At 46.3% G+C, this 21,179-nt stretch overlaps 1 protein-coding gene across 5 annotated transcripts in view; it reads left to right on the top strand.

Annotated features, from left to right (window-relative positions):
- The window catches only part of NARF (nuclear prelamin A recognition factor), a 94,926-nt gene that overhangs the window by 2,834 nt on the left and 70,913 nt on the right, over nucleotides 1-21,179 (top strand). For 3 of the 5 annotated variants that reach the window (XM_029600353.1, XM_029600351.1, XM_029600352.1), the window contains exons 3-4: nucleotides 5,600-5,680; nucleotides 14,154-14,297. In XM_029600353.1, the coding sequence (XP_029456213.1) occupies nucleotides 5,600-5,680; nucleotides 14,154-14,297 (225 nt within the window). The remainder of the gene's footprint in view (nucleotides 1-5,599; nucleotides 5,681-14,153; nucleotides 14,298-21,179) is intronic. The other 2 variants (XM_029600354.1, XM_029600355.1) reach the window with 1 other exon arrangement.

Genomic DNA, 21,179 nt, shown 5'->3' with positions numbered 1-21,179 from the left:
TGGACTCAGGACCAATGGGTATTGTGCTCTTCTGCTAGCAAATGGGAGACGGAGTCAGATTTCAAAGCTGACGTCACTCTAGATATACCCCTGCAATAACCTCAGCTCTTCAGTATCTCTCCATCTTCTAGCAGATGCAGACACTATCCCACACACTAGAATAGTGTTAAGAATTACAGCAAAGAAGAAATAAATTTACCTTAAGGAAGACTGAGCCCTGCTCTCCTGCGGTGATACCTAAGGGTCCCTCCCCCAGTCTAGAATTGCTGAGGTTGATCTCAGATATCCCTCAGAGGTGTGCCTTGGTCTGGAAGCCGGTTCCCGGCGTGAACTTAGCCCCCCAGTGTGGCTGAAAGGCAGTGGGTACAGAAACGAGCATGGCGGTGAAGGTAATTCCCTCTCCCCCTACAACTGGAGACCATCTGGCACACGATTGGTAAGCACCGAGACCAGGTAAGGAAAAAATCTTTAAATTCAGGTCTCTGGTCTCCACAGCTCGGATTGCTGTACCAAATCCAGCCTGGCAAGGTTAGAAGGGAGCTCTGATTGGGTTGAGCAACTTTGGTTAGGCTAGGCCCCGATCAGGTGCAAGGGTCTGCCAGAAGACAACTATGGCTACGGAATTGGTCTGCAGACCCGACATCTAAAGCGAAGCACACAAGAATGCATTTTAAAGGATCTCTCTTGTTCGGAAGCAAATTGGAGAAGTTAGCCAGGAAATGGGGCGAATCCACAGTGCCTCGGCTACCAGAAGATAGGGGCAAAAGATCTCAGCGTCCCTTCCCCAGAAGAACCAAGGGCAAAGGCACCTCATCCCTCCGGAAGGCCCCAGCCCTTTCAGAACAAACAGACCAAGAGAGGAGCAGGCCCAGGGGCAGGTTCCAGCTGTGCTTCACAATGAGAATGGGCCGATCCATCCATAGGAAGAGGATATAGGGGGGTTGACTTGCCCTCTTCTACCGAAGATGGGTCAAGATAACGTCGGACAAATGGGTTCTAAACATCATTCAAGAAGGTTACTGTCAGTTCCGCAGCATCCCTCGAGACAAATTTATGATGTCAGCCTGTCACTCCCATTCCAAGAGACTGGCAATATAAACCACTCTAACAAGACTGCTCAGTTTGAAGGCAATAACTCCGGTTCCCACGCCCCAACAAAATATGGAGTGCTATTCCATCTGTTTTATCGTTCCCAAGAAGGAAGGATCTTTCCGGCCCATCTTGGACCTCAAGAACGTCAACCGTCATCTGCGGGTTCTACACTTCTGCATGGAAACTCTTCGCTCCGTAATAATGGCAGCACAACTGGGAGAGTTCCTAACCTCCCTGGACCTTTCCGAAGTCTACCTTCACATCCCAGTCCATCAGGATCACCAGCGCTTCCTGCGCTTTGCGATACTGGGTCACCATTACTAGTTCCAAGCACTACCCTTTGGCCTAGCAACCGCCCCCAGAACCTTCACCAAAATCATGGTGGTCGTGACGGCAACACTGAGGAAGGAAGGGATCTTGGTACACCCTTACCTGGACGATTGGCTAATCAGGGCTGGCAAGGGACCAGCAGAGTCAAGAGCCTACTGCAGGAACTCTGTTGGGTCGTGAACACGGGCAAGAGCAGTCTGCAACTCTCTCAATTGCTAGAGTACCTGGGGGCCCGTTTCGACACCAAACAGAACAAAGTCTTCTTCCCTCCCCCGAGGAGAAGGAAACTGATGGAACACTTACGATGATTGATGACCAATGCACGCCCCAGGATATGGGACTATCTTCAAGTCCTCAGCCTCATGGCATCAACCCTGGAAGTCGTCCTTTGGGCAAGGGCCCATATGCTACCGCTCCAGTGCTCCCCACTGTCCCAAGACTACTCAATTTGTCTCCAACTACCAGCAGAGGTACGTTCTGAGCTTCAGTGGTGGCTACAGGAAGACCACCTAAGCAGAGGAGTAAGCACATCTCCACCGAATTGGATCTTGCTCACCACGGATGCGAACCTGCGAGGGTGGGGAGCTCACTGTCAGGAACTGACGGCCCAGGGACAATGGAACAAGGAAGAGGCGGAATGGAACATAAACCGCCTGGAAGATTGAGGTGTCAGACTAGCATGCCTGCAATTCAGCCACAGACTCCGAGGCAAAGCAATTCGAGTAATGTCGGACAACGCAACAATGGTTGCTTACATCAACCGCCAGGGAGGAACCAATAGCCAGCAGGTGTCTCTGGAGATAGACCCTCTCATGGCATGGGCAGAGATAAACCTACAAGGGATCTCTGCCTCCCACATTGCAGGAAAAAGACAACATCTCAGCAGACTTCCTCAGCAGAGAGAGGCTGGTCCCAGGGGAATGGACGCTGTCTACCATAGCCTTCCAATTGATAGTAAATCGCTGGGATCTCCCAGCCATGGACCTACTGGCCACCCATCTCAGTGCCCAAGTCCCCAGGTTCTTTAGCCACAGATGAGCCGCAATCCCAAGGAATCGACGCTCTCGTCCAGACTTGACCAAAGAAAGACTTATTGTACACCCCCCCCCCCCCCCCCCCCCCACCATGGCCACTACTGGGCAGGGTCATCCGCAAGATAGAACAGCGCAGGGGACTAGTTCTACTAGTGGCCCCAGATTGGCCAAGACAACCATGGTATGCAGACGTGCAAAGACTCTTTGCGGGGAACCCTCTGTGCCTACCTCCACACAGGGACCTTCTCCGGAGGGCCTGATTCTCCACGAAGATCTGTCTCGATTCCCTCTTACGGTCTGGCCCTTGAGAGGACTTGTCTGAAGAAACGCGGGTACCCAAAGGCTGTGATTGACACCCTGCTCTGAGCGCGCAAGTTCTCCATATCCCTGTCATACATACGGATCTGGAGAGTATTTGAAGCCTGGTGTGAGGACTGCGGGATTCTCCTGCGGACAGCCAAGATTCCCATGATTCTGGAGTTCCTACAGGATGGTATGAAGAAGGGGTTGTCATTCAACTCCCTCAAGGTCCAAGTAGCCACACTGACCTGCTTCAGACCAGAAGTGGACGGTATCCGGCTATCAACCCACCTGGACTTGTCCCGCTTCCTGAAAGGGGTTAAACAACTCTGACCACCCCTAAAGTGGCCGGTGCCTCTATGGAATCTCAATCTAGTATGACTTCCTAACTGGGGCTTCCTTCAGACCAACACGCGGTCTGTCACTAAGCCTCTTAACATTGAAGACTACATTCCTGGTGGCAATACGTTCAGCTCGTCGCATCTCCGAAATACAGGCTCTATTCTGTCGGGAACCGTTCCTCAGGTTCACACCTGGAACCATACAACTGTGCTCTGTTCCCTCCTTCCTTCCAAAAGTGGTTTCTGAGTTTCACTTGAACCAACCATCTCGCTACCAGCTCTGGATGAACATAAGGACTCTGAAGACTCACGCCTTCTTCGCCACCTGAATGTCGGCAGACTCCTGGTGCAATACCTGGAAAGATCGGAACCAGTGCGCACAACGGATCGCTTATTCGTTCTTCACAGTGGGAAGAAACAAGGAGAAGTGGCCTCGCGGGTGACCATAGCCCGCTGGATCAGAGAAGTAATCAAGGCAGCCTACATAGAGGCAGGAAAGCCCTTACCTCTACAGGTTAAGGCTCATTCTACGAAGGCCCAGGCAGTCTCCTGGGCAGAAACCAAGCTGCTGTTGCCCGCCAAGATCTGTCGGGCGGCGATGTGATCCTCCATACACACCTTCTCCAGGTTCTACCACCTGGATGTTCAGGCCCGGGAAGACACAGCCTTCGCAAGGGCAGTATTAAGTGGGCCACGGGCAGCCTCCCACCCTGTCCGGGAGTAGCTTTTGTACATCCCATTGGTCCGGAATCCATCTGGCTACATGCTAGGAAATGGAGAAATTAATTTCATTTTCCTTAGTGTAGGCAGGTGGACATAGCATCCCGCCCTGGCTGCCCTGGAAAAGGAGAACCTCGGGTAACAAACCTCGAGACTAAGCAAATACGGGTAAGCCGCGCCTGTCCCTAGTTCAAGACACCCACAGTTTGTCTGGTGTCTGCGTTAATTGGTTGAGTGGACTCGCAGTCTCCAGTTTGGAAATTTGTTGAACCAGTTCGAGTTTCTCAAGTTTAATCAAGTTATTTAAGCAAAGATATATCCACAATGGCTTTTCGAAGAGAATACTGAAGAGCTGAGGTTACTGCAGGGGTATATCTAGAGTGATGTCAGCTTTGAAATCTGACTCCGTCTCCCATCTGCTAGCAGAAGAGCACAATACCCATTGGTCCTGAGTCCATCTGTCTACTCTAAGGAAAATGAAATTATCAGGTAGTTAATTTATCCATTATAATTATTACTTGGCTTTATTATCTGCCTTTTTGAATATGAAATTCACCCAGGGTGGATGACAACATAATAAGAATAGCATCCTACCTAATAAACGAAGCTTGACCGACGTGCCGCAAATGCGCAGTAGAGAGCAGCTCTACCGCGCATGCGAGCACGTCGGTCACAGTGTGCCTCTTAAAAATAAAAATGGCGCTGTAGGAGCGGCGGCCCAAAGACCCGGAGCGGCGGCGGCCCCGGCCCGAAGACCCGGGCAGGAGCGGCGGCAGCGGCGGCCCGAAGACCCGAGCGGCGGCGGCATGCGCGCGAGGGAGGGACAGACTTCCAGGAAGACTGTCCCTCCCTCGCGCGCATGCCGCCGCCACTCCGGGTCTTCGGCGGAGATCGACTGAAGGGAGGAGGGAGAGAGGAGTGACTGGGGGGAGGGAGGAGGAGGGAAGGGGGAGTGACTGAGGGGAGGGGGGGAGAGAGGAGTGACTGAGGGGGGGGGGGGGAGGGGAGGAGTGACTGGGGGGAGGGAGGAGTGACTGAGGGGAGGGGGGGGAGAGTGACTCAGGGGAGGAGGGAGGGGGGAGAGAGGAGTAACTGGGGGAGGGGGGAGTGACTGAGGGGAGGAGGGGGGAGTGACTGAAGGGAGTGACTGGGAGAGGGGGAGATAGGAGGGACTGAGGGAGGGAGGGGGGGGGGTAGTGACTGAGGGGAGGAGGGAGGGAGGGGGGGAGAGAGAGGAGGGACTGAGGGGAGGTGGGAGGGGAGAATGAGGGGGAAGGAAATGATCCAAAAAAATGTTAATGTAGCCCGTTTTAACGGGCTTAACGGCTTGTAAGGAAATAATTTACAGCTTCACAGCAAAAAGGCATGTAAAATTAGAATAGCAGCAAAAACCACATTATAATTCTGGTAGGCTTCATTTATTTTTGGTCACTTTGTGGTATATTGCTATGCATCAGCCTTCCCTGTTATATTCCACTTTGCTAGTTAAATTTTTGTAATTTTATTTTGTTTGCATATGTCCTGAAAGTTAGGTAAAAGTTAATAACTTTTTTTCCTTCCCCTGACCCAAAAATCAACCTGCTGCCATTGAGCAAACTTTGCTTGTATCATTATTGAATGTAATAAGTAACTTAACATCTGTTTATAACAAAGATAATGTACATACTTCTACAGTTTTCTGGAATCATTCTTTAATAATGCTAACATGTGATCAGTCACGTTCTCTGTTAAGGTTTTCAGTGTGACTTTTTTATAAGCTTCTTTTTATAACACTTTTTCCAGGAGTGTAGTAAAAAACAGAAAACTGATGACACCCAGAACACCTTAGTAGATACAGCATGCTCCAACAATGAAAATGAGGAGGTATGGTTTTGGGGTTGATGGGTTGTTTTTTTTTCTGTGCTCTTATAATAATGTGCCAAGTATTTTTGTTTCTGCTCTGTGCGAAAGGTCTCTAGGAAAACAATATCAGCATTACCCACTCTGTACAGGCAGCCCAACCTTTTTCTTATCTTTGTAGTCCTTGCTGCTGCTTCTATATGCCTTCTTCAATTTGTTACTTTTGTTTTATCTCTGACCAACACTATGTGCAGCAGTGGATACAGTAAACTGAAACTGAAATATGTCAATGTAGGGTTATAGGAAAGGATTAGAACTGATGTCCATTCTATAAAAACTGTATTCCTCTGATTTTTAGGTCCATAAATATTCTTGCAAAAATAGGATGCATTTTTTTTTTGTTTTGTTACAGCTAGTTTAGTTTAAAAAAACAAAAAACAAAAACCCAAAAAACTGAATAACTACAAAACAAGCAAAACTATAGAATTGTACATTCTGACTTAAGCATAGCATTTAGCTGTAGGGGTCTGCCCAAGAGAGCTTATACTTTTTTTTGCCATGCCTTGCCAAAATGACATTGTATGTGAGATTAAGAACATAAGAAATTTCCATATTGGGTCAGACAGAGGGTCCATCAAGTCCAGTGGCCAATCCAGGATACAAGTACTTGGCAAATACCCAAACAGCAAATAAATCCCATACTACTAATACCAGTAATAAGCACTGGCTATTCCTGCAGTCAATTTGATTAATAGTAGTTTATGGATTTTTCCTCCAGGAACTTATCCAAACCATTCTTAGCGTTCAGACAGGTGAATCCAGATGCACCTCTACCAGAAGATGGAGATGGCGCAAAACTGACATCATGGTATATATACCCCTACAGTGACATCAGCCTGCCAGGATTCTCTGTCTCCAGCAGATGGTGGAACTACATCTCCCTACTGGAGATTGCTTTAAGTTTTTAGAAGGAGAAAAGAAGTACATTTTGATTTGCCCTGCTCTCCTGTGGTGATACCTTTACCTTTATGGTCCCTCCCTCATTTGAGAATTCCTGAGGTGATATCTTTGATCCCTCCCTTAGATGAGTGCCTTAGTCTGGTAGTTGGTTTTCAGCTGGCATGTATTTAGCTGTTTAAAAAAAAAATTTCAAAAACAGCGCTGAAAGACAGCAGGTGCAGGAAGCCGAGCACAGTGGTGAAGGTATATTTCCTCCCCCCCCCCAGCTGGAGACTGATTCTGTTCTCATCTGGGATGGGCTGAACTCAGGTAAAGAGTAAAAAATAAATAAATATATCAATAAATATAACAAACATTTATATAAACAAACATTCAGAGAAGGAAGAGATTTTTTTGTAGGAATTCCTCTCTCCTTCGGTCTCTGTGCTCAGTATGCCGATCCAATGTTTGTTCCCACCTCCAGGGGAGTTTGGGGGATGTGGGCAGCCTTTTGGCTAGGCCCCACTCTCAGGCTTTTCTAGTTCGCTACGTGGTCGACTGCATTGGCGTTTCGCGCAGTTTTTCCTGCACATTAGGCTGTCCTCTTCAGTTCCATCAGTTCGTGTGAGTGCGTCCAGATAGGCATCCAATTTGGGCACCTGGTTGGATGTCTAGTTGGCTAGGAGCGCGTTCATTTGCACATGCTTATCTGAGCGCCCTCGAGGGAGCCCAGATTTTGGATACCCATCGAGGCACAGTAAGCTCCTAAATTTTGGATGCCTAGTTTTTTTGCAGTGCGAATACAGCTGGACACACACACACCTTAGACACTTATTACAGTGTACTGATAGGCTTCTTTGCTATAGGCACCAACTGTCTGCCTTACTCTCTGTGCTGCTTGTCATATTCAGGCATCTCAGGCTGGCATTTCCTCTAACTTGTGTTAGCGTTACTATAGGGACCCAGATGGCACAGTTGATGAAGCCGATCCTTACTCCCTGGAGGATAGGGAAATTCCTCCAGGATTGCGGCTCTTTCATAGAGATGAATTACCAGCTCTGATTTCCCAGACATTGAAGATGCTGGGAGTACCTGGGGCTGAATCCATGTCTGAGCATAAAGCCTCATGTTTCTTCCCTATTATGGAGGCCATTCAAGAATTTAATTGATCTTGAGTGGGGTGCCCCGGTAGCTAATTTCAAAGAGGATGAGTTTTGGAAGGACTGTACTCCCTGGACCCAGCTAGGCGAGAGCAATTGCACTTTCCAAAAGTGTGTGTTACCAAGCGAACAACTATTCCCGAAAAAAAAGGGGGAGCGGCCTTGAAGAATGCTCAAGATAGGAGAATTTGAGGCCATTCTTAAGCTGCCTTTGAAGCAATGACATATGAATTTGCAGATAGCTTCTTGTTGTTCCCTGGTGGCTTGCTCTTGTTTGCCTCTCTCTCAGGAGGTGGTTGAATCTAGTGTGACTGCCAGGGCAGTGATGGAATCAGCAGCTTCCTTTTTGGCAGATGCAGGCTGCGATATGATCCTCACTTAGGCCAGAGGGGTGAAGTGCGGCCAGGTGTCGGTTATGGCTGAGAAATTGGTCGACTGATGCAGCCTCCAAATCTAACCTTATGAAGCTGCCTTTTAAAGGATTGTTCTTGTTTAGGAGTGAACTGGAGAAAATGGCTAATAAGTGGGGTGAGTCCAGGGTCCTTGGTTACCAGAGGGTAAGAAACAGACACCACAATTCTTCAGCATGAGAGGTCATACTAAGGGAACCAAATGTTTTTTCGACTCTATAGAGGAGCTGCTTTTCAGAGGGCTTGACCTTTGGGTAGGTCTCAGTCCTTTTCGTCCCAGGCAGCCCAGATGGAGCACAGGCTCAGGTAGTGGAGCCCCGAGCCTCCCAACGAAGGTGTACCGTCTCACCCCAGGAACAGGAGATAGGGGGTCACCTCTCTCTTTTATCAGAGGTAGGTCAAAATCACATCAGACCAGTGGGATCTGGAGGTGATACAAGATGGCTATGCATTGGAATTTCGCAGTGTTCCTCTGGACATATTCATGCAGAAGAGACAGGCAGTGGAATGTATCTTAAGACTCCTCAGGCTGTGGGCTAATATTTTATTTATTTCGTTGTGCCCAAGCAGGACTCTTTTTGCCCCATCCTGGATCTCAAGGGGTTCAACACTCATTTACATATAACTCGTTTTCGCATGGAAACCTAGCACTCAGTGTTAATAGCTGTACAGATGGAGGAGTTTCTGATGACTCTGGAGTTGCCCGAGGCGAACCTGCATATTCCCATCTGGCTAGACCATCAACTGTTTCTGTATTTCGTATCAGTTTCAAGTGCTACCTTTGGGTTTGGCCACCGCGCTCAGAACTTTATCCAAGGTTATGGTGGTGGTGGTGGCAGAATTGAGAGAGGATGGGATCAAACTACACCTGTACTTGGATGACTTGCTGATTTGGGCCAAGAGTCTGGAAGAGAGTCTCCGGGTATCACGCAAGATGATCTCTTTGTTGCAGGAGCTAGGTTGGGTAGTGAACCTGGCCAAGAGCAATCTTCAGCCATCTTGCTCACTAGAGTTTCTTGGTATTCGATTCGACACGAAGCAGGGCAGGATGTTCCAACCAGGAAGCCGTATTCAGAAGCTGATAGTGCAGGCGAATCTTTTGATGAACACAATAAGCCTGACAGTGTGGTCCTAGCTATAGATGCTCGGATTGATGGCAGCGATCCTGGACGTGGTGCTGTGGGGCAAGGGTGCATATGCGTCTTCTTCAGTCTTGGTGGAGCCCACAATCTCAGAACTATTCAATTCGGCCTCCTTTACCGATGGAGGTCTGCACTCACCTGCAGTGGTGGTTACATGCGGATCATCTAAGAAAGGGGGTTTCCCTAAGATCACCGGCCTGGCTAGTACTCTCAACAGATTTGAGCCTCCTGGGTTAGGGAGTTCACTGTCAGGAGCTCTCTATGGCGCATCAGTCGGCTGGAAGCCCGTGCCGTCCGGTTGGCATGCTTTCAGTTTGGCGACCAATTGCAAAGTCGAGTGGTCCAGATAATGTAAACCACTCGAAGGCCTGGTGGCTCTTCCACCAGGCCTTCCCAGTCTAGCCGACCCCCCACCCACCCCTTGCCCCCCCCCCCCCCCCCATTGTAATTATGTAATTATGTTCTCTCTCATGACTACGAGCAATGTTGTAATTTTGTAAATATGTTCATCTCCCTTTTCCCCTTCCCCTTGCTTGACTTTTCTGGCTCCTTGAGCCCCTATTCTCTTACGCATATCCTCTCCCAGTTCTCCCCCCCCCCCCCCTTGTTCCATGTAATTTCAACCTTTCGTTACAATGTAAACCAATATGATGTGTATTTTAATGTCGGTATAGAAAAGATGTTAAATAAATAAATCAGTCAGTAGGGAGGAACCAAGAGCCAGCAAGTGTTGCAGGAAATAGCTCAACTTATGGAATGGGTGGAAGTGCATTTTCAGGAGATCTTAGCCTCGCACATTGCAGGAAAAGACAATGTAAGAGCAGACTTTCTCAGCCAGGAGAATGGGAATTGTCAAATGAGGTGTTTCAGCTAACATTGGATCGCTGGGGCCTTCCGTTTCTGGATCTGCTGGTGACTTCTCGCAATGCGAAGGTTTCTCAGTTCTTCAGTCACGGGAGAGATCCAATGTCCTTGGGCATTGATGTCCTCATGCAGGAGTGGCCGAAGGACAAACTTCTCTATGCTTTTCCCCCATGGCCCATGTTTGGCAGAATGCTTTGGAAGATCGAGAGTCACAGGGGGATGATGCTTCTGGTGGAACCAGATTGGCCCAGGAGACAATGGTATGCAGATCTGTGAAAGCTCCTGGTGGATTCTCCCCTCCGGTTTCCGGTGCACAGGGATCTGCTATGGGAGGGGTCTGTTCTTCATGAAGATCCAATTTGATTTTGTCTATGTAGCCCTTGAGAGGGCTCAGTTGCTAAAGCGTGAATATTCTACTAGTGATTGCCGCCTTGCTGCGAATGAGAGTTTTTCACTTCCTTAGCCTTGTGCAGGTTTGGTGAGTGTTTGTTTGAGGCTTGGTGTGAAGATCAAGGTGTTCTTCCTTGTTCGGTTAAGATCCCAACCATTTAATAATTTTTTGCAGGATGGATTGAGTGAAGGGTTGGTCCTGAATTCCTTAAAGGGACAGGTGGTGGCTCTTGCCTTTTTCCGAGGTCAGGTGAATGGTGAAACCTTGTTGGCATATCCATATGTGGCCCATTTTTTGAAAGCAGTGAAGATTCTTTGTCCTCCCTTGCGACTAACCAGTGCCCTTGTGGAGTCTTAATCTAGTTATGGATTTTCTAGGGAGCCCTAGTTTTTTGCCTGCTGCAAATTCTTTCCTTGAGGTTACTGACCTTGAAACCAGTGTTTCTTCTGGCAATTTGTTCGGCGGGTAGGCTGCATGCTGTTCCTTCCTTTTTTTGCCAAAAGTGGTCTCGGATTTTCACTTGAATCAGTCCATTTCCCTGCCATCTCTGGACAGGGAAATGGGCTGAGATGCGAAAGAAATGGGATGGGAGGAGTATCGCCTGTTTCGGCACTTGGATGTTAAGAGGCATATCTTGAGGTATTTGGAGGTTTCTGAACCTCTCAGGAAGATGGATCTCCTGTTTGTTCACGGTGGAAGTAAACATTGCGAACCAGCGTCACAGGCTACAATAGCCCTTTGGATTAAGGAGGTAGTCATGCTGCATTTGTGGATGCTGATCAGCCCTTGCCTAGTCAGATTAGGACTCATTCCACTAGGGCTCATGCAGTGTCATGGGCAAAGTTTAGATGATCTCCCATCGACATTTGCTGAGCTGCGATGTGTGCAGGCCCAGGAGGACGTAGCCTTCACACGTGCAATTTTAACAGGATCATGGACAGCCTTCCGCTCTGTTCGAGAGTAGCTTTGGTACATCCCACTGGTGCTGGGTTCACCTATCTGTTTGCTAAGAAAAGAGAAGTTACTACTTACCTGATACTTTTCTGCCCTTGGCAGCTGGATGTTTGTGCTATTGTCCTCCTGCTTGTTCCAGGGTTACTGGTAAGTGTTACTCCAGTCCCTAGACTAGTGTTAATCTATTCTTTGTCTGAACTTAGTGTTTTTCTGTTGGCTGAGTACTGGAATGGTTATCTATTAATAATCAAGTTTTTGTTAGTTTGTCCACAGTTGGCTTTTCAGAGAATACTGGCAGGCTGATGTCACTGCAGGGGTATATATACCATGTTGTCAGCTTTGCTTCATCTGCATCTGCTGGTTGAGGTGCATAACCCACTGGTTCTGGATTCACCTGTCTGTACTAAAGAAAAGGAAATGATCAGGTAAGAAGTAATTTCTCCTTTTCTAAACGCAGCTACATTAACTGCCTTAATCATAATCTCTGGCAATGAATTCCAGAGCTTAATTGCTTTGTATTATCTGAAAGAGTAAATAACCGATTCACATTTATCTGTTCTAGTCTTCTCATGCTTTTATAGACCTCTATCATATCCTTCCCCCTCCCTCAGCTATTGGGTGCTGTGCATCCTAATTTGTGGGCACATTCTTTCATCCAAGGCTATTTTGGCAAGAAAGGGCAAATAAAATCAGATTTCCTAGCGTGTAGACAGATGGACTCAGGACCAGTGGGCTTATGCTCCCCTGCCAGCAGATGGAGATGGAGCAAGCTGACATCACAGTATCCATCACCCTGCAGTGACCCCAGGCTGCCAGAATTCTCTGTCTCCAGCAGATGGTGGATGTGCATCTCCCTATGTGGATTGCTTTGAGCTTTTCGAAAGGAGAAATTTGAAATTCTAAATTCAGGAACAGAAAGCCCTGCTCTCCTGTGGTGATACCTAAAGGTCCCTCCCCCAGCTGAGAATTTCTGAGGTAATTTCTGTGGTCCCTCAGAGGTGTGCCTTGGTCCAGTAGCTGGGTTTCCCGGCGTGGACATAGCTGCTATTTCAGCTGAAAGGCAGCAGGTGTGTATTTTACATGCTCTTGTGCATGTTCTGCTGCCCTCTATAGGCCAATGGCTCTGCGCATGCATTATGCGCTTCGTTTTTGGGCACGCTTTTTTACATGCACAGACTTTATGTGGCTAACTTGGTGCACAGGTTGTCCGTGCGCCTTGCCATACTTTCTTCTAGGCGCTTATTTTTTGGGCGCATTTCATTTTTGAGCTCGTTGGATTAAGGAAGTCGTCGTGGCCACATATGTGGATGCTGGAAATCCACTGCCTACTAGGGTTCAGGCAGTGTCATGGGTGGAGGTTACTCTGTTGTCGCCCATTAATATCTACCGAGCTGCGACATGGTCCTCCTTCCACACTTTTTCCAGTTTTTATCATCTGGAGGATGCAGCCTTTGCACATGCGATGTTGACTGGACTGCGGGCAGCCTCCCACCCTGTTGGGGAGTAGCTTTGGTACATCCCACAGGTCCTGTGTCCATCTGTCTACACGCTAGGAAATGGAGAAATTACTTACCTGATAATTTCATTTTCCTTAGAGTAGACAGATGGACTCAGCTTCCCACCCTCTGCTGCCACATGAGTGTGTCAGTAATCCTCCTGTGGGGCTCTGGGTCCCAAGGGATTACTGGTAAGGGTTCGTCCAGACCTAGCTTGGAGTACCAATAATTTTATGTGAGTTCAGTGTTTATGGTTGGTTGAGTACAGTTATGGTTGCCTGTTCTTGCTAGTCTGTTCACAGTTGCTTTTGAAGACAATACTGGCAGGCTGGAGTCACTGCATGGTTAGCATAAATATCTGCATTCAGTTACATTTTAGCACTTTTTTCATCCAGTGTGTGTGTTCGTTTGTTTTGTTTTTCTCCTTAATTTGCATCCCTTTAGCTTACTATATTCTGCAGTACTACTAGTTTCACTGCATGTGTTAAACAAAGCTCGCACTAAAATGTAACTGCTGTTTTAAATGGTGGGTTTTATTACATCTGCCCCCCCCCGGTGACTTAAGAGACCTATCACTTGGCATTGGGAGTAGGCAAGAAATTGCATCTACCATTTGAGAACAGCTATGGACAAAGACAAGATGTTGTGATTGATGGAGCTTTGCTGTGATCCAGCATGGCACTTTGAGTATTTGGAGCATTTCCACATAGTTATCTGAACATGTCACCTAGGTTAAAATGCTCCTTGGGGGTGATAATGGACAAAGTATAGTTCTGTACATGCTCAAAAGATGAGAACTTGTCTGGGGACGGGGACGTGAGCAGTACCAGATTCCGCCTTCTACCCACATGGATCATCTTTGCACATTTTGTTGTTATGTGTATGCACTTTTTTTTTTTTTTTTTAATAGGAATACATTTATTCACTTATTGCTAGCTTCCTCTTTGAATCCATATTATGCTGACCACCTCAATATCTTCATATTTTATTTATGCTTTTTATTTGTTGGTAATATTGCTTTTAAATGAGAATTTTTTTTTTTTTTTTGTGTACAGAATAGAAAAAAAAAATCTCATAATTGGATTTTCTGAAAACCACATGCTGAAATTAGTTCATCCAGTTTTATCTTTTTATTTTGCAGAAAAGTGAGTTCCACAAATTAGCCAGTGCCAAAATATTCCTCAGTGACTGCCTGGCCTGTGACAACTGTGTAACCCCCGAGGAGAGCACCAGAATTTCCCAACAGAATCAAGAAGAACTTCTCAGAGTCCTTAATCTTAATAAGGTAGGATGCCAAAACCGTGTTTTTATCAAGAAAAGTGTTAGCAGATAGAGAGGATTCTGGGCTCAGCCAATAATGACCTAGTAAACCAATAGGGAAGGCAGTACGAGATGAATTAGCAGCATGTTCTTTAGTTTATTAATCTGAAGAAATTGCTGTGTGTTCATTAATTGAGCACTTTTTCTGTTCAGGGACCAACTTGAGAGTTTAGATTACTCTTAGGTATATCTGATTCTGTGTTTACCTTGTTTTCTGAAATTTAAAATGCCCAATACATATTTGTTTATTTCTTTAAATGTATTTATAGACTGCACTCTCCAAGGTACGGGGCAGTTTACAAACGCACATTCATAAAATCAAAGGTAAAATAATACATAGGGCCTAATGTATCGACGACTTATGCCATGGGCATTAAATGGCAGAAAACCCTTGTTCCCTATACATACCATGATTGGTCAGACTCCTTGGTTTTGTCTTCCTGCCAGCAGATGGAGACAGAAAGTTTCACTGACACTGTACATAACCCAGTGTGCCACCTGCAGTCCCAGTATTTCTCTGTCTCCCGCATATGGTGTAAAACCTGCAGTCGGGAGAGAAAAAAAAAAGATTAAAAGATGAACATTTCTGGACCTCCCGGGGTTGTGAGGTTCTGATGAGACCACTCCCCCTGGTTTGAGGCGGACAAGCAGGAGGTTGGTGACCTTTCTGATAGCTCAGTCCGGAGGTCCGTGGGGTGGACATCCCTCATGCCCCCATAAGACAGCAGAGTTCTGCACTGCGAGTCCAGGGGAAGTATCCCTTTTTTTAAATGGTTTATCCTGGGCTGGGTCACTAAAGTTTGGCAGATCTTTTCTGATCTGACATGCAGCCTGTTCCTGGAACTGGACCCTCTGCACCAAAGGAAAATATTGGTTTCTCTGTATCTTTATTTGTTCTCAGAGAATTAAAAAAACCAAAACAAAATAAGGAACTAGTTAGAGGAATCTGTGCAGCATCAGGGTTCCATGGGGGGAGCTATCTTAGCAGCTTGGGGAGCTCTGTGATGGGGTTTTTCAGGAGTTTTGCTGCCTGCGGAGGGGACTGAGTGTTGGTTCTGTGGCACTGAGGGTCTGTTCCCCTGCTTGCCATTGAGGTACTGGTGGTGCCATGGGTCGGAGAGGAACAGCATGGGCATGTGGCAAAAGCGGCATGGCTGCACCAGTAGAACGAGCCTCACAGGTGATGGGGTCTAGCGCTGAGGCTTTTACCGTCAGTGTAAAACTGCAGCTATTTTAGATTTCCCTAGCAGCGTCAATGGGAGAGGCAGGGGAATTCCCTCCTCAGCTGTCACCGGCGGTTCCCTGTCCCGCGGAGGTGCAGAGAAACACTTGCATCAAGGAGGAGTCTCTGGTTCTGGTGGAGGTCTTCTGCCGGTTTTAAATTGCTTATGCGCAAAGCTTGTTTAGCGGAACAGGCAGCGGGGGATGCTCGGCTGGTCAAAAGGCCTGAGCTGTTGAGAAGCTCTCCATGCCTTCAGTGATTTTTGGGGCCGGATGTTGAATGGTTCTGGGCCTAAACACGCTGAAGGTGCAGGCAGGCTTTGCTTAGCTGTATGGTAGGCCACAGTAGTGATTCCTTTCCCGCATTTCTGCTGCATGGTGGTTGCATGCACAGGGACCTGTGCGTGTAAGGCCACGACTTAGACTGGAGTGCATACATCTGCGACCTGGACTTGAACGTGTATTTGCGCAGGTACTTGAGAATGTAAGGCCGCAACCTAGACCGGATCACATATTTTCGCAGGAACTTGTGCATGTACAACCACGGCCTATACAAGCGCGTATTTGCATATGTACTTGTGCTTGTACAACTGTGACTGTCTTGAGTGCATATTTCCGTGTGTCCTGGAGGGATGCGCACGTACGCCCGGGTGCATTGGTGTGCATGCAAGAGACTGCCTAAAGCCGAAGATCAGGAGAGCTGGGCGCCGGGGACGAATAGTTCCAGGTGCCTTGCTATCTATGAGGCTTGTCCGAAGCAATTCAGTCCTCATGTTCTCTCCATTTGTGTCAGTGCTATTTAGATGCTCAAAGTGATTTGACTACTACAGCTTTTGCCCATGTTGGACATTCTCTCATAAGCCTATGGTGTTTCTGGAGGGGAATGGAGTGGAAGGGGAGGCAACAGTCAGTTCTCCTCCATCCTTGTTCTCGAGGGTAGAAGCTTCCCCGAGAGAGAGAGGTTGGAGAGAGCAAGGTTGCGCCTATGGGCTCCAATATGGATCTATCCTTCTCTTGGGTGGAATGTTTCCAGGGCCTGCAGACCTTTCTGCAGGGATGCCCAGCAAAGGCGAAGCAACCTACTATGTAGGGATTGTGTGTTCGGATCTCCCATTTATCAGTCACAGTGGGCAAATGCCGCAGGAAGACTGTCCCTGGTAATGTTCATCCAAGGGGATGTGGATCATGAGACATCTGAGGATTGCGATGGAGAAATTGGCTTTCTCACCTCCTACAAGAGGAAGAAATTGCATATGATTGAGGTCCGTCATAGCAGCAATAAGCAAAATAGAGTTCTTGGAATCTCTCGCCTTCACAGAGGCATATCTGTGCATAGCCGTCAGGCCAGAGCACCAGAGATTCTGAAAGTTTATGGTCTTAAGGGAACATTTTTTGTTTCGAGCCCTTCCCTTTGTCTGGTAACAGCTCCATTGTGGTGGGGACAGCTGCATTGCTGTCCCCACCACAAGGAGGGTGTGTTGGTGCATCTGTGTCTGGACAACTGGCTCATTCATGCAAAATCAGAGGACCTCTGTCGACAATCAGTACAAAAGGTATCGATGTGCTTGAAGTGTCTCGGATGGGTGTTGAACCTAGCTTCGAGCCATTTATTCCTCTTTCAAACTTTGGAGTATCAAAAGTTCAATTTAACATGCTGGTGGAGATTTTTTTCTCATGGAGAGAGATTGCTGAAATTGCAGAGTCACATTAGGCTTCTGCTGGAGCTTTCGGTGTCCAGGGTCTGGGATTATTTACAGATATTGAATTGTATGGCATCAACATTGGAATTAATGCATTGGGCATTTGCACATATGGGGTCTCTGCAGCAGCTCTTTTCTCCTGCAGGAATCAGTTATTAGAGTTTCATTTTCCTCTTTTATTAGAGGGGGAAGCCAGAGACAGTCTTTCGTGATGGCTTACTCGCAATAATCTCAAGTGTGGTGCAGAATAGGAGATTCCCAATTGGGTAATAGTCATGACCGATGCAAGTCTTTGGATGGAGGGCTGTTTGGCAAGATCAGTCGGCGCAGGGCCACTGATTGGAACAGACCTTGTGATCGATCAGTCAATTAGAGATGAGAGTAGTGCATTTTGTGGTGCTTACTTGTCTGCCAAGGTTATGTGGCCATCCAGTTCGGATCCTATAAGACAGTGCAATGACGGTGGCCTACATCAACCATTAAGGCAGAACCAAGAATCAGGTAGTGGCTCCAGAGGCCCTGGAGTTGATTCTCTGGGCAGAGCAGCACTTGGAATGGCTGGCAGTGTCTCTCATCACCAGAATGAACAATGTTCAGGCAGATTTTCTCAGTTGGAGAAAGATAGACTCCGGAGAATGGCTGCTGTCGGAGGCAACGATGTCTCATTCACGGAAGATGGGGGTAACCCAACCAAAGAGAATACTAAGGCGTCGCGATTTTACAGCTTCTAAACAAAACACTGTACAGAAGGAATCAGCCCTAATGCTGCCGTGGACTAGAGGGATTCTTCTTTGTCTTCCTTCTGTGGCCTCTGGTGGACAAGGAATTATGGTGGATAGAGAAAGATCTGGGCAACGTGATTCTGGTATCTCCAGAATGGCCACATTGATCATGCTTCCCAGATCTGATCAACATGGCCAAAGACGGACCCCTGAGGTTCGGACACCGGTTGACCTTTTCCACCAGGGCCCAAAACATTTTGAGTCAGGTGGCTCACTTTTGTCTCGCAGCTTCGCTTCTGAGAGGAGACGACTGAGATGGAGGGAATATTCTGAAGCGGTTATTTCAACCTTATTGCAGGCTAGGTGACCTTCTGCATCCTTAACGTTTGTACGAATTTGAGGATCTTCAGGTCCTAGTCTGCTGTTTACGGAGTGCAGCCTCTGCCTGTTCAGGCTGTGGTGTTGCATATTTTGGCTTTTTCTACAGAGAGGTTCTGATCAAGAGACTGGCCTTTAACTGTCTGAGAGACCAGGTAGCCACTTTGGGTTGTCTCCAGGGTAAGGTGCAAGGTTATACTCTGCCACACATCCGGATGCTATGCAGTTCCTTTGGGGACCTAAGAATTTGTGTCCTCAGGTATGGAAATTTTGTCTGTCTTGGAATCTGAAACTAGTCCTTAGAGTATTGTGTGAGGCTCTGTTTGAACCACTAAAGAAAGCTATTGTTAAGGGCTTGATTCTTAAAAATGGTTTTCTTGGTGGCTTTTTGTTTTAGCCAGGAGAACTTTGGAGCTCCAGGCGCTGTTGTGTCGAAATCCCTTCCTACAGATGTCTGATTCGGGTGTATCTTTATGCATGATGCCTTCTTTTCTGCCTGAGGCAGTCTCTGTTCTATCTTAGTTAAACAGTGGAGCTTCCAGCTTTTCCAGATTTTGATTCTTCTACACCTCACACGGGGGAGCTTAGGCTCTTAGATGGGAGGCGTGGATTATTGAGGTATCTAAAGGTCACTTATGATTTCTGTAGATCGGATCACTTCTTTGTACTGTGGAGTGGTCCAAACAAGGGGAAGTAAGGCTACATTTGTTCGAAGGCTGATGGAAGCAAATGAGTCAACTTTCATTTCTAAAGGGCATCGGGGGTTTTAGGGGTGCACTTCACATGTTCTCGGGCATCTTCCTTTGCTGAGTCACAACTGGTGTCTCAGCATGAAATTTGCTGGGCGGCTACTGGGAATGTGTATGCACACTTTTGCTAGGCATTATTGCTTAGATACTGCCTAGCTTCCATGTGCTTTGAGAGTGTTCTATGAGCGGAACTCTCTGGGTATCACCTGAGTTAAGGGAAGCTTATCTACATCCCAGGAGTCTAGCCTGATCTGGGTACATAAAGGGATAGGAAAACTGGTTTTTACCAGCCAATTTTCATTCCTGTAGTACGGAGTTGCTGAAGGTTTTCAATGCTGATCGCCTATGTTATATTTGGAAAACGAGTTTTCCATTGTCTTTTTAGGCAACTTCACCTTCTTCTGGCTCGTTGGAGGGGTGGGAGTTTGCTTAGAAATTTATGGTTGTTGCTTGGGTTGGGTACAGGTCAATACCGAGAAACTGCAGGTGGTGCAGTGTCAGTGAAACTCTCTGTCTCCAACTTTTGACAGGGCGGCAAAACCCAGGAGTCTAGACTGATCTGTGGTGGTACAGGAATGAAAATTAGCAGTTAAAAACTGATTTTCCTATATGTGATTTTTTATTTATTCATTTTTTTTTCTGTTGGGCAAGTATATTTTTGTGGCATTTAGTATCTTTTGATATGATTCTTATTTTTTATGTTTGTTTTTACTGTTGACTATCTTTCTTTTACTCTCTTAGAGGCTTATCTGATAAGGTGGGCTTGCAGGTATTTTAAATAAACTTCTAATGGGTGAAATGTGGCCAGTTAATAGTGGAAACAAAATACAGTTTTGGTAATTATTGATCCTGGAGAACTAGAATTTTAGTATATTATCATATTAAATTGTAAACGTGAATCATCAAGCTCAGGCAGTGACCATACAAGGTTTCTTCTCATTGGTGCCTTTATCTTAATATATATATATCTGTAACATTTGTACTAAATTTAAATATAATATATAGAGAGTAATTTTCAATAGTGTGTGTAACTCAGCACATAACATACATATAAATAGGTGTGCCTAAAGTTACACCTCTACATTATAAACTGTAGAGGAGGAGTTGCACAGTTTATAAAATACCGCGTGCCTGTTTCACATATAACCCTTATAATGAATGAACCCGGATAATAGTTGCAGAGGTCATATCTCAAATATGGAACACTTATTATGCCATAATTTATACTTTCCAGGATTTCCTGTATGGAGGGAAAGATACCTTTCAAGATCCTTTGCATTGCATTAACTTTGTCTCAAGTCAATGCATTGTATACAGCAGTAATGATCTCAACATTGATAATCATTAAAGTCACAACTCAGTGAAAGAATTGAGTTTTTGGTTGTTTCCAATGTTTCTCTTTACTGATGAGATGAAATTGATGAAGTGAAGTTCTTTGCAGCTGATGTATCATTTTTTTTTTTTTTAAGATATTACAAGTGCTTTTTAGAAAATTTGTGACTTCCTTCAGTCTTTTTTTTTTAATAAATCAAATGGTAAAGCCAATTGATGTAGTCCTTTTAAGTCAATGACTTTTCATAGTCTTAACTTCTTGAGGTTAAAGCATGTTCATTTATATTTATTTATTTATTTATTTATTTATTTAATTAAGGGTTTTTTATATACCGAGGCACGTTTTATCTTCCCTGCCATTGGATATAAGGCAAATTAATGGCTTCCTTTCCAATGTGGGTGAAGTATCAATTGATGGAATTTACTCCTTGTAGTTTTCTCCTTTTGAACTCCTTAGTCTCTTCACTGTACTTGAAAGGCCCAAGTCCTCCTGATCCGCCTCCTATTCAGTATCATGAAGATACCTATAACTCCTCTTCTCCTCATCTTTTTAAATGTTCATGGGCCCAGTTGGGATCTACTCCAACTCCTTTCTCCTCTCTCGCCTTCCTCCTCTCCTTAGGATGGATGGGAAGTCATCCTCTCCTTGGATCTCAATCTCAGGTCCATCTTGTATAAAGTGAGCCTCTCCCAGTTGATAATAGAACAAAACCTAAACTGGCTTTACTGGGTCCCAAGTAGTGGG

This window comes from Rhinatrema bivittatum, chromosome 4 (assembly GCF_901001135.1).
Source record: "Rhinatrema bivittatum chromosome 4, aRhiBiv1.1, whole genome shotgun sequence".
Classification (NCBI taxonomy): Eukaryota; Metazoa; Chordata; class Amphibia; order Gymnophiona; family Rhinatrematidae; genus Rhinatrema; species Rhinatrema bivittatum.
Note: the sequence above shows the minus strand (reverse complement) of the source record. Positions and strands in the feature narration are given on the sequence as shown.